The 12304-nt window shown below is 61.0% G+C and overlaps 1 protein-coding gene across 2 annotated transcripts; it reads left to right on the forward strand.

The window, feature by feature from the left end:
- The first annotated feature begins 231 nt into the window (after positions 1 to 231).
- KCNE1 (potassium voltage-gated channel subfamily E regulatory subunit 1) lies at positions 232 to 11634 on the forward strand. Of its 2 annotated transcripts, none has more exons than XM_036352299.1 (2): positions 232 to 336; positions 9076 to 11634. In XM_036352299.1, the coding sequence occupies exon 2, from the start codon at positions 9121 to 9123 to the stop codon at positions 9508 to 9510; it is 390 nt and encodes a 129-aa protein (XP_036208192.1). In that variant the 5' UTR covers positions 232 to 336; positions 9076 to 9120; the 3' UTR covers positions 9511 to 11634. The 2 variants fall into 2 exon arrangements, with proteins under 2 accessions (XP_036208192.1, XP_036208193.1); XM_036352300.1 differs by lacking the exon at positions 232 to 336 and adding an exon at positions 4808 to 5515.
- The last annotated feature ends 670 nt before the right edge of the window (positions 11635 to 12304 follow it).

The raw sequence follows: 12304 nt of genomic DNA on the forward strand, positions 1-12304 counted from the left end.
CCAACAGGCAACAGCGCTTCTCGCCTGCCAGCCCCCAACTCCGGCAGGGAGGCCTGGCTGGCGGAGCGGTAACGGGACCTGCTGCCGCTGGAGCCAAGCGCTTGGGCAGGCGCAGGAGACCGGGCGGCAGCAGGCGGCCTGGGGTCCCGGACCGCGGGGGGCGGGGCGGGGCGGGGCGCCCGCTGGGGGGGAGGCCACTCCCGCTGGTGGGGAGGCCCCGCCCGCCCGCCGCGCACTGGGCCTGGAGGGCGCCGTCCGGGCTGGGCTGTCGGTGCCCTGCGCTCGGCCTGCCCGCACGTCACCGCCGCGCACCCGCTCTCTCGGCGTCCAGACCCGGTAAGTCCAGGGCTCCTCGCGGGCTCACGGTGCCCCCGACGGGCGGCCCGAAGGGGACTCCAGGGACCGGTCTGAGCCCAGGGCGCCCCGGGCGCCCCCAGACAGGAGGCGCGCGACCCGGCGGTGGAGGCTCCCTGCTCTCCGTCTCCCCGCGGACCGCAGCCGGCACAGAACCTCGGGCACCTCCGTGAGGACAGCGCTGCCGCTGCTGCTGACCACAGACGCTCTTGCAGGGAGTTTAGGAAACACCCAGAAGCTTCCACAGGAAGGGAACCCGCACCACCCGCCCGCCGGGGCCGGGGCCGGGGCCGCGAAGGGACTTGGGGTGCCGGTGGCTGCTGGCTGCCTTGGCGAGGAGCGCGCGGTCCCGGCGGGTCCCGGGAAAGGCAGGGGGCGGAGCGCACGCCGGTGTCTGATCTGGAGTTCGGTGCCGGTGCCGGCACACGGGCAGCTTCTAGAGAAAGTTGGCGGAGGCAGCCACGTGCTGGGGAGGCCCCCTCCCTCCGTCCCCCCCCCCGCCCCCGCCCCCGCGGGTCTCCAGGCTCCGGTGTGACTGAGTTTAGGTCGAGTCTGCACTGGGGTGAGGAAGGCGCGTCCAGCTCCATGGCGAGGGGCCTGTGCCCGCGCTGTGGCCACGGTCACGGTCACCGCGTGGGAGCTCCGTGGGCCCCGCTGCTTTCGTCACGGGATGAGCTGCCAGAGGCGCCGCGCTCCGGCCTGGTTCCGCCCACAGCACAGACCCGCCCGCCTCATGCTGTTCCGCAGAGGGTCCCGGTGGGTCCCGGTGGGTCCCGCAAGGCTCTCCAAGTTCCCAGAGCGGTCGGTGTGCCTGCCTCCCGCGGGTCAGTAGGACGCGAACTGTTCCGAAACCCAAGTGCCCTCGGCGGACATCAGCGGACTCACCGTGGTCCCCCCGGACCCCCACCCCACCTCCACGCCCCTGCAGGTGGAGCTGGGAGAGCTCTGCGTGTGCGGGCGTCTGTGTGTGCGGGTGTCTGTGTGTGCGGGCGTCTGTGTGTGTGGGTGTCTGTGTGTGTCTGCATGCAGGCATCTGTGTGTGCGGGCGTCTGCGTGTGCGGGTCTGTGTGTGCGGGCATCTGTGTGTGCGGGCATCTGCGTGTGCCGGCGTCTGTATGTGCTGGGGGTTGAACACACCACATGCCTGCGTCCTGGGAGTATGTATGGTGCTCCTACCGCGGCCAGACACTGTTCCGGCCTCCAGGCTGCCATGGGGAGCAAGGCGGGCAAAGACCCCTCCGAAGCTCACGTCTTGGTGGGAGACAAACACTAAACAATGTTACCTGAGCAGGTGAGAGCGCAGGGGGAGGGGAAGCGGCGCCCAGGAGTGGGGAGGTGGGGGGGGGGGGGACATTGTGCTGCTATCAGTCGCCATGCATCACAGCTTCGGGAGCAAGGTGGCCGATATTCATCACACACATTTCAATACGCAAAACACATACTACTAATGGAATACATACATAATATAAACAAAAATGGCTTAACTCAGTGGTTCTCAACCTCCTGGCCCTTTAAATACAGCTCCTCATGTGGTGACCCAACCATAACATTATTTTCGTTGCTACTTCATCACTGTCATGTTGCTGCTGTGATGAATCGCCATGTCAATATCTGATCTGCAGGATGGGCTTAGGCGGCCCCTGTGGAAGGGTCATTCGCCCGCCAAAGAGTCGCGACCCACAGGCTGAGAACCGCTGGTTTAAATTTTACTGTATGAAAACCTGCCATGTGGATAGAGGCTTTCACTTGTTCTCCCCGCCCCCCATCTCCTCCCAGAGTGCATTAGGCTTTACCTGTTATTTGCCCTCACGTTGCCTTGCTTCAGCCCTAGCGCTCTGCCCTCCCATTTGGTTGGGCAAACCGGCCTGGCAGCACCTGGAGTTGGAGTGGGGCTGGGTGAGCAAGTCCCACCTCGCCGAGTGCTGGCAGCAAATGCCCAGACCAATGGTAACAGGGCCCGTTAGGACAGGAGGGATGGGCAGGGCGCTGTGGGGGTCAAAGAGGGCAGGCGTCAGGATGGGGTTCACAGGCGAGGGCCCAGTAGAAGGTTGACAGGCAATATGGTGGCCACGCCTTTCTCGCAGAGAAACTGGCAAAATCGAGAGGCAGGAAGTGGGGCTTGTTCGCGCCCCACAAAGCCCTGGGGGTGGCCAGGGTAGACCCCACTGGTCCCGTGTTCAGAGGGAAGCAGGGCTCCCTGCATGCATTTAACCTGCTGAAGGAGAGTCCGCTGCCTCCCTCCCTGTGACCTCCCCTGCCCCCGGGGCCGGGAACCTGCTTCACCCCCTCTCCCCACCAACTTCTCGTCCTGTCCCGTGTGGTTTGATGGCCCCTCTCCCACTCCAGGTTCGCATTTCCGCCCCTCACACCCGAAGCCCCTCCCCGTCACCCCCGGAGAGGCTGGGAAGCGCCTGGTCCTCTGAGGGACCCCTGCCCGCCCAGGCCCCGCAGGGGGAGCAGGGAGCCCAGTTGGCTCTTGGACAGCAGCTGAGCCCTGTGCAGGCTGCATCTGCGTCCTCCTCCCTGAGACCCTGACTGCCCTCAGGATGCGCTGCCCCCAGGAGGCCACATGGGAGACCCAGATGGAGCTGGCGACCACCGGGAAGGGTTGGGCCTGTGGGCTCATTCCTGCAAGGAGGCCGTGTGTCTCCAGAATTCGGACATGGTGTCCTGGTGAGGATGCGAACGGCTGACAGCTGCTTCAAAGGAAAATTGGTGCATGGAGTTCTTTTTTTAAAACTATACTTTTATTGATTTCAGAGAGGAAGGGAGAGGGAGAGGGAGAGAGAGAGAGAGAACCATCAGTGATGAGAAAGAATCATTGATCGGCTGCCTCTTGCACACCCCACACTGGGGATGGAGCCCGAAACCAGGGCCTGTGCCCTGACTGGGAATCGAACCCTGACCTCCTGGTTCATGGGCCGATGCTCAAACACTGAGCCATGCCGGCTGGGCAACTCATAGAATTCCTGACCCACTAAGACCATATCCACCCACATTGGGCTTTTCCAGAACTGTTTTTACCCCGAGTTTGCTTCCTGAAACAGCTCAGGCCTACTGATGGTTTCCAGGCCTGATGCTCTTTCAAGAAAATGCTGGAGGAATGCTGTTATGATAGGAATGTCCCTCCCTCTCTCCCCAGTAAGTACCTGGAGGCCCGGGGGGCCCAAGGGGCATAGGGTCCATCTAGGACCGAGCCGGGCTGGACCTCAGGATCCCAGACTCCAAGCCTGACTCCCCCGCCCCTACTCAACCCAGGACCTGTCGCTCTGCGGACACAGCGTGGGGCCCCACAGCGCCGGCCGGCCGGGCCCTGCTCAGGAAGCATGCAGAGGTGGTGCTGGGAAGTCGCTCTGAGAGCTCCCGGCTGCTATCGGTGCTGATAGGCGCAGGGCCGGACCATGTGGGGGGATGCAGGGCTGCCTGGCGCCCCCTGCCCCGCGCTGGCACAGAGGGGCCTCACAGAGCCAGGGCCTGGGGTCCAGCAGTCTCCACATGCACCTGTGAGTCAGCATAATGTGCACCTGTGAGTCAGCACAACGGCCGGAGCCCCCAGGGATCCTGGCAGCTCTGGGTCCGAGCTCTGAGAATGTGCAGCGCAGCCCGAGCATCCAAGGGTTGTGTTTGGAGCCAGAGCCTCCGGTTCCTGCTGCTCCTGCGCCCCAGTCCCTTCAGGTGCGAATGGCGGTGGCTCCCCGTGGGCAGGGGACCCTGATGGCACATTTGGGGCCGGAGCCAGGCCCATGTGGTGCCGGGAGCCGGTCCATGCTTGCTGTTTCAAGGGACCTGGCATATATGGCATACTGTTCTTAATATGTTTGCTCACCTTCTTGGCACTATGTGTTTTAACCAAGGTCTCTGAGAAAGGTTGTTTCCCCAGGTAGGGATTTTCCCCTGAGTTAGGGAGGGAATAAAACCTCTTAACTAAGTGCCAGGTGGGTAATTAATCACTTTAACTACGAACAATCATGCTTAAGCTACATAATCTTTACTCCCTGGAATGGAGATAAGAAACGCCCTAACCTTTGTAATAGAGATTGATAGGGTTGAATCAACTGGTATAAATACAGATGTAATAAGACAGCAAGACACAGAACTTAGAATACGGAACCAAGAGAGTCAGAACTTAGAATACAGAACTTAGAACACAGAACTTAGGAGAGACAGAACCTAGGCACAGAACCTACACAGAACTAGAGACAGAAGAACTTCGCTGGAGAGAACATGGCAAAAGATCCTGGACTGAACCTGACTACAGAAATGGGCAAGAGAACCTGTCTAGAACCTGGCTACTGAACCTGCCTGGAGAACCTAGCAAGAGAACATGGACACAGAACCTGGCTGGAGAACCTGGAGAACCTGGCTGGAGAACCTAGCAAGACAACTGGCCACAGAACCTGGCTGGAGATCCTAACCAGAACTTCGCTGGAGATCCAGACCAGAACTTGACTGGAGATCCTGGCTAGGCTGCTGATCAACTGAACGCTATCTCCGTATCATTCCTTCTTCGCCGACTCCGTCCACACCTTTGGGGACCCCTGGACCTGCTGGGGCTGGACCCCAGCAATGTGGGTAGACCCAGTTTTACTAGATCTGGGAGGCCGGTTCCTCAGCTTTTTTGAGCCCAAGTAGGACACCCATTCCTCTGTAAAGACCAGACAGCCGCCTCTCCTGCACTAAGTCTTTGCATTTAGGTGCATTTTTGAGAAGAGGCGTGGCCTTGGGTGCGTCCGCTCCCCTCTGTGGATCCTAGTTGCCTGTGAGTCGAGGTGGTTGGGGCCGTGGCTCTCTGGGTTCACCTGAGTCCACGTCTCCACGCTGGCCCTGGGCAGCGTGTCCCTCCCGTGGAGGGAACGTGGGAATGGACACGCAGCCCCCACTGGCATGCAGATTGGATCCGGGTCATTAAAACTGCGCTGGCGATGCCAGGCTGGTGCCAGGCTCATTTTGAGGCTCATTACACAAAAACACCACGTGACCCAGCGTGCAGGCCCTGGGGGCACCGAGGGCCTTTAGCAAACGCCGCACAATAAATTAAGAGCAAAGTAAGAAACAGATTTTCTTTACTATTTCGGAGTCGTTGCTTGAAGGCAGCTGATGAACTTGACTTCTCGGGGCCGGCGTGAAGCCCTGACAGGCGGGCCGTGGGTTCGGATGCCACGTGAGTTAGGACGGGGGCAGCTGGGCTGCGGCGAGGACATGGGAATTTCTCTCGAAATTTCTCTTCAGATTTCACAGGGACATGCAAGCCCAGAGCAGAGAACCTGAAAAACAAATGAGAAAATTATGGAAAATTTTGCTATGAAATTATGTTCCTCTTTTTTTTTTTTTTTTTTTTTAGAAAAGATTTTTTTTAAGAGAGGAAGGGAGAGGGAGAGAGAGAGAAACATCAATGATGAGAGAGAATCATGGGTCAGCTGCCTCTGAACGCCCCACTCTGGGAATCAAGCCCACAACCCGGGCCTGTGCCCTGACCAGGAATGGAACCGTGACCTCCTGGTTCCTAGGTCAACACTCAACCCCTGCGGGCATGTTTCTCTTCTTATAACATTTTCCCGGTGCCCTGCCGCTCAGAAGATGGAGGGGTCAATGTCCTGAGGCCCCACCCCGCAGCCCAGAGGTTCCCGGGGGCTTTCAGGAACCCAAGGGCAGCGCCGTCTTCGGAGGTGGGATCGGGCCTCTGTAGTTTGTAAAGCTCCCGCTGAGCCAGGTAAGTCCCGGGTTGAGGTTCCCAGGCCGGCAGCTTGCAGCACCCGGAACCTGTCAGAGAGGCACCTGCTCAGGCCCAGGCCTCCCGGGTCAGCCATGCGGGTGGAGCGGCGCTGCGTCTCCTCCCGGTGATGCTAAGGCGCTGAGGTCGCGCGCACTGGTGCAGCCGGGCATGCGTGGCCGGCAGGTTTTCAAAGCGCGCGTTTCCGGTTGCTTCTCCTCCACGGAAAAGCCGTGGGTGTTGAGGGACAGGGCTCGGCGTGGCGAAGGCCCGGGATGAGCAGTTGCAGAGGTTCCCTAACTCGCCGCGGCTCTAACCCGCCCCCGGGGGATCGCCGGCCACAGTCCTAGTCTCACGCGGGGACGGTGACGGTGACGGTGACGGAGTGACAAGAACGCCCTGGCAGTAGTTGGCCGCAGGACTCCTTGCCAATTGGGGCAGCTCTGGGTTTTTGGAAAGTTATAGTATCAGCCCAAGGCCTGCTCTCTGGGCAGGGCTCTATGAGTGGCTGCCAGTCATTTGGGGGGCATGGGGGACGTTGTGTGTGGGTGGCTCAGCTGCCCCGCAGCCCTGGGCTGAGCTTTAGAGAAAAAGGGAAAGGCCACCCCGCCGTCCCTGCCCGCCCTGGTCAGAGGGGCAAGCGCTGGTTGGCATGAGCCTCCTGCCGCTTAATCCCTCCCAGACTCCCAGGCCCCGGCGGCAGGAAAGGCGGCAAACACACGTGTTTCTGCGTTTGCCCGCTTCTCTGTGGGTGAGGGAGCCACGGGGTCCGCTGTGGGAGAGCCACCCCCAACCCCAACCCCAACCCCGGGCTGCGGCTTCCTGACGGGGTGGGAAAGCCACTGGGTGCCACGTGCGGTCGGCCACTCCCCTGGTCCGGAACCACGCCCAATGTCAGAGATCTTGCTCCCACTCTCCAAAGAGAGAGCCAGGGCTGAGTTGGCCAGTGAACCTGCCGGGTCCCATGGCCGGGGCGCCAGGAGCAGGTGTCATTCCCACATCGGGGCGCACTCTGCCCCTCCCCTCGCGGCCCACACCTGTGAGGGGCTTAGCTACGCTCTGAGGCAGCGCCGGGCGTCTGCTCACTAGAAAATCGGGAGACCCAGGCCCCACCGTCAGAGCTCACAGCCGGCGCCTGTGCAGGGAGGCCAGGGGACAGGGCCGGGGACAGAGGGACACAGCGGCCTCCCAGGTGAGGTGTGGATGGTGCCGACCCGGCCCAGGCATCAGGGAAGGCTTCAGGGAGGAGGTGACAGCTGAGCTGAAGTTTGAAACCTGACGAGGCACCACGTGGAGTTCATGGGCTGGAAGCAGGAGCAGCCGGTGCTGGAGAAGGGACGGCGGGTCCAGGGTCCCAGAGGCGGCCGGCAGGGCTGGGGCCTGGGGTCTGGGCAGAGCTAACAGCGGAGCGGGGTTGGGGGGCGGGGAAGGCCCCTCACTGGGGGTGGCAATAGCTCGCTGAGGCGCTGAGGCGAGCCGCTCTGTCTCCCAGGAGGGGGCGTGGGGTCAGAGGAGCCGGGATGGCGGCAGGGGAGTGAGTCCTTGGCAGGTGACTGGCCTCACTGCTCTGGGGCTCGAAGGGGCCTGGGGTCATGGCCAGGGCGTGAGCCTGGAGGAGCAGGGGCAGGGACCAGGGAGAGCTGGAGGGAGAGAGAGGAGGCGACAGCCAATGCGGGTGCAGCAGCTCTCAGGGAGGGGGAGGAGGGAGGGGGAGGACAGAGGGGGAGGAGAGAAGGGGATGGAGGGGGAGGAGGGAGGGGGAGGATAGAGGAGGATGGGGGGAGGAGCACGAGGAGCAGCGGCACACGCCACACGCCACGGGTGCCATGCCTCGGTGGGAAGGGAAGGAAGGCGGGCGCGCACAGAACACGAGTGGACAGCCACGGTGCTGAGGAGGGAAGGGAAGGAGGAAAGCCGGGGGCACGGAACCCGACACCAGCACATAATGTGTTATCTGCTCAGGCTGCTGCCCAGAACACCAGGCTGGGACTTGCACAGACGTTTATTCTCTCACGGTTTTGAGGCTGGAAAGTCCAAGATCAAGGTCCCGGTGGGGCTCGGTGTCGGGCTTGCAGGTGGCCGCCTGCTCACGGTGTCCTCGCCGGGCAGGGGGAGCGAGGCACTCTTCCTCTTCCTGTAAAGAGGAGGCCCCACCCCGAGTGCCCCCTTTAACCTCAACGACCCCGTAGCGCCCCTCTCTCCAGGGACAGTCACTTTGGGGGGGAGGGCTACTTATGAATTGGGGGAGGGGACACGATTTGGACCTTAGCATGTGAGCTAAAATGCACACAGACGATGTGTCTATCACAGGCCCTCATTCTGGTGGTCGCCTGTGGAGGTAGCGGGTGGGACTGGTGGATGGAAATAAAAGGGAATCAATTTACCAACTGACCAATCAAGACAGGCCATTGTGCAGACCCGGGGGTGGCACGTGGCATGGACCCAGGCGTGTGGGAAGGCACCTGAGCTTTTTTGTGTGTTTTTTTTAATTGATTTCAGGGAGGAAGGGAGAGGGAGATGGAAACATCAGTGATGAGAGAGAATCATGGATCGGCTGCCTCCTGCACGCCCCGCACTGGGGATCGAGCCCACAACCCGGGCCTGTGCCCTGACCGGGAATCAGACCCTGATCTCTTGGTTCGTAGGTCAACACTCAACCACTGAGCCATGCCGACTGGGCGGCACCTGAGGTTTTAAAAATTGCCCGTGTCGCCCTGACCGGTCTGGCTCAGTGGATAGAGCGTCGGCCTGCGGACTGAAGGGTCCCAGGTTCGATTCCGGTCAAGGGCATGTACCTTGGTTGCGGGCACATCCCCAGTAGGGGGCGTGCAGGAGGCAGCTGATCAATGTTTATCTCTCATCGATGTTTCTAGCTCTCTGTCCCTCTCCCTTCCTCTCTGTAAAAAAATCAATAAAATATATTTTTTAAAATCGCCCGCCTCTGTGTGCGTGGTGCGTGGGTTTGGGCCAAGACGTGCATTCTGATCTCAAGTTGCCCTTTTCTTCTACAGAGTCTCCCGGGATCTCGCTCTCCGCGGCGGCACCTGAAGTCCAGGATGAGCCTGCCGAACGCCACCGCCGTGACCCCGCTCCTGGCCAGGCTGTGGCGGGAGACCACCCACCCGGGCGGCAACGCGTCCGACCCGGCCCGCCGCTCCCCGGGCGACAGCGCTGGTGAGATGGAGGCTCTCTACATCCTCATGGTGCTGGGCTTCTTCGGCTTCTTCACGCTGGGCATCATGCTGAGCTACATCCGCTCCAAGAAGCTGGAGCACTCCCACGACCCCTTCAACGTGTACATCGAGTCCGACTCCTGGCAGGAGCAGGACAAGGCGCTCCTGCAGGCGCGCGTCCTGGAGAGCTTCCGGGCCTGCTCCGTCATCCCGAACCCGCTGGCCGTGGAGCGGCCCCACGCGCACCTGCCCGGGGCGAGGCCTCCGTCGTGACCGGGTGGGGGAACTGGACAGGGCCCCCGGACAGTCCGATTCCTCTAACCCCGGACAGTCCCATTTCTCTCTCGTACTCTGTATGGTATGGACACTTTTTTTTTTTTTTTTGCTGTTATGAGGGTGAGGGGTGGGTTAGTAGCACTATTTCTCTAAAATCACATTCATTCTCTCGGAGACTGTCAGCAATCCCCCAGGTCCTGGCCTCTGGGGGTAAGAGCTGCATTTCCCAGACTCCCTTGCAGCTATCAAGGTCCTGTGATGAAGTTCTGGCCGGTAGAAGTGGGACAGAGGAGGGCAATTTCTGAGTGATGCTTGAAAAGAGAAGGACACGTCCTCCCTCCACTCCCCTTCCCTGCCTCCCAGGGGCGGGGCCTGGGGAGAGGGGAGGCAGCTCGGCTCCAGGACCGGAGGGTGTGTTCACAGATGCAGTCTCTGGGCAGTGCCACGGCAGGTTCTCCCATCCTTTCTGGACGCCCGCCCGCTCAGACTTCATAGGAAAAGGAAACCAGCTCCCATCTTCCTTAAGATGCTTTTGGTTTACGTTAAAGCAGCAGAACCAATATTCTAAGTAACATGTACTAAGATGCAGGAGAAAACGAACCCCACTTCAGAATGCATACCAGGAGGAAGGCGCTGGGTGATCATGGCAGGAGGGAGGGTGCCCCTCCCCCCCACGGGCCCAGGGGCAGAGAGGGTGTGGGCCAGTGGCACCGCCTGGGGCCGAGGTGGCAGGGCCTTGCGAGGTGTGCGCCCACGGTGGCTGACCCATGTCCCCCCAAGACATTCGTTCACGCCCCCGGGCCCTGCAGGGGTGGTTATTGGGAAACAGGTCTTTGCCGATGGCATCAAGGAAGATGAGGCCATTGGGTGACTGATGTCCTCAAAGAAGAGGGAGGTCTGGACCCGGACACACAGGAGAGCCCCGTGTGCCCACGGAGCAGAGACTGGAGTGACGCAGCCACAGCCACAGCCACAGCCACAGCCACGGTCACCTGGGTGACGCCACCACCGAAGCTGGAGGAGGCGAGGAGGAGGCCCCTGCAGGTCACGAGGAAGCGTGGCCTAGGACCGCTTGACTCCGACCTCTGGCCCCCAGAACTGGGAGGCCACGGGTTTCTGTGGTTTCAGGCCGCACGGTGTGGCTTCTCTGTTACGGCAGCCACGGGAAACGCAGGAATCACCCAGTGCCCCTCCCCCCACCCCCTCCCCGACAGCTGCTTTCCTCCCGCCTCCTTCCCCTCGCCGATGAGGTGGGAAGGGGCTGAGTGGGTGCAGGGAACATACCCGCTTCTCTTCCGCAGTAGAAGGAAGCCTCCTTAGCCCGACCTAAGAGTCCAGAGCCATGTGCCGTGGGTTTCAGCCTCCTGCTCCAGCGGCACAGCAGCGTGTACATGGACAGCCGTGGCCATGGGCAGCTTTAGCTACGGGCAGCCTTGGCCACGGGCAGCATATAGATGGACAGCCATGGCCACAGGCAGCATTAGCCATAGGAAGCCTTGGTCACGGGCAGTGATGGCCACGGGCAGCATGTAGATGGACAGCCGTGGCCACGGGCAGCATATAGATGGACAACCGTGGCCACGGGCAGCATGTAGATGGACAGCCGTGGCCACGGGCATTATTAGCCACAGGCAGCCTTGGTCACAGGCAGTGATGGCCACGGGCAGCGCTAGCACTCTGGGACCCCTTGCATGCTCACCTGCTTGGGCATTCCTAAATCCCATATAATAAAGAGCTAATATGCAAATGGTCATTGCACCCTCATGCCCTCCCGCCCTCACGCCGAGGCCGGGGGACCTGAGGCTGCGCCCCCCGCCCTGTGGGGCTTGATTGGGTGGGGGGCGGGGGGCAAAGTCCGGGTCTCGAGTGATTTCAAGGCTCACGCGGGTGGGCGGGAACTTGACTCTGGGTCCCGCAGCGCACCCCAGACTCTGACAGGAGGGAGATTCTCATATACATTTTACTAATTTTCTTTCATCTCTGACACTTCTATTATAGATAAAGCAATAGCAATATTAGAATATTTTCTCTAATTAATTCCCTTTTAATGTGCACGAATTTCATCACCCGGCCACTAGTACTTAATAAAACAATTGTTCACGACCCACACAGACTATAAAAGTAACAGCATCGTGGGCCGTCCTCAAACGGACAGCTCCGTCCCCGGCTGCGTCCTGCTTCCTGGGACAGACAGCCAGGCCTCAGGGACACTGGCAGGGTCCTGGCGTGGATGCCTACAGTGCTTCTTGGGTCATAGAGTCCTTTGAAAATCTAATGAAAGCTAATGATCCCTACCCCCTCCCCACCCCACCCCCTCGAAAGAAAATACTCATGCACAGCATCTGGGGGGTTCATGGGCCCAAAAGCCCATTTGCCTGCTGGCTCCCCTGTGGTCCCAGCTGCAGACAGACACACCTCACCCACATCGAAGGAAAGGCGGGTGGGAGCTCAGGTTTCGGGGGACCCAGGGTGTACGTGGCCCCTGTGAGTCACGGGGTCACACTGACCTTGGTGCTCCAGGCGTGGGCCTGGCTCCTTATCACCAGTCACTCCCCTGGTGACTTTTCCCGGAGGCAGAGGCCGTGCGCTGCAGTCCGCCCGTCCCGGGGGAGCCAGCCGCTCAGCTCACCCCCCCTCCCCCCCGCCCCTCACCTCTCCCAGGCCCCTCGCCCCGTCACTGTGAGTCAGTGTGTCATGACTCCGTTTGCTCCTCAGATTCTTGGGACTGGCCGAGGGAGTCCGCCCTGGAAAAGCAGACCTACTGTGTGCGCACCTCGCTGACTCAGACGGG

Source organism: Myotis myotis, unplaced genomic scaffold, assembly GCF_014108235.1.
Source record: "Myotis myotis isolate mMyoMyo1 unplaced genomic scaffold, mMyoMyo1.p scaffold_m19_p_2, whole genome shotgun sequence".
In the NCBI taxonomy this organism is placed as follows: Eukaryota; Metazoa; Chordata; class Mammalia; order Chiroptera; family Vespertilionidae; genus Myotis; species Myotis myotis.

Bases quoted from the DNA above. Each gene is read 5' to 3' on its own strand.
- KCNE1 (XM_036352299.1), top strand. From the start codon at position 9,121: ATGAGCCTGCCGAACGCCACCGCCGTGACCCCGCTCCTGGCCAGGCTG.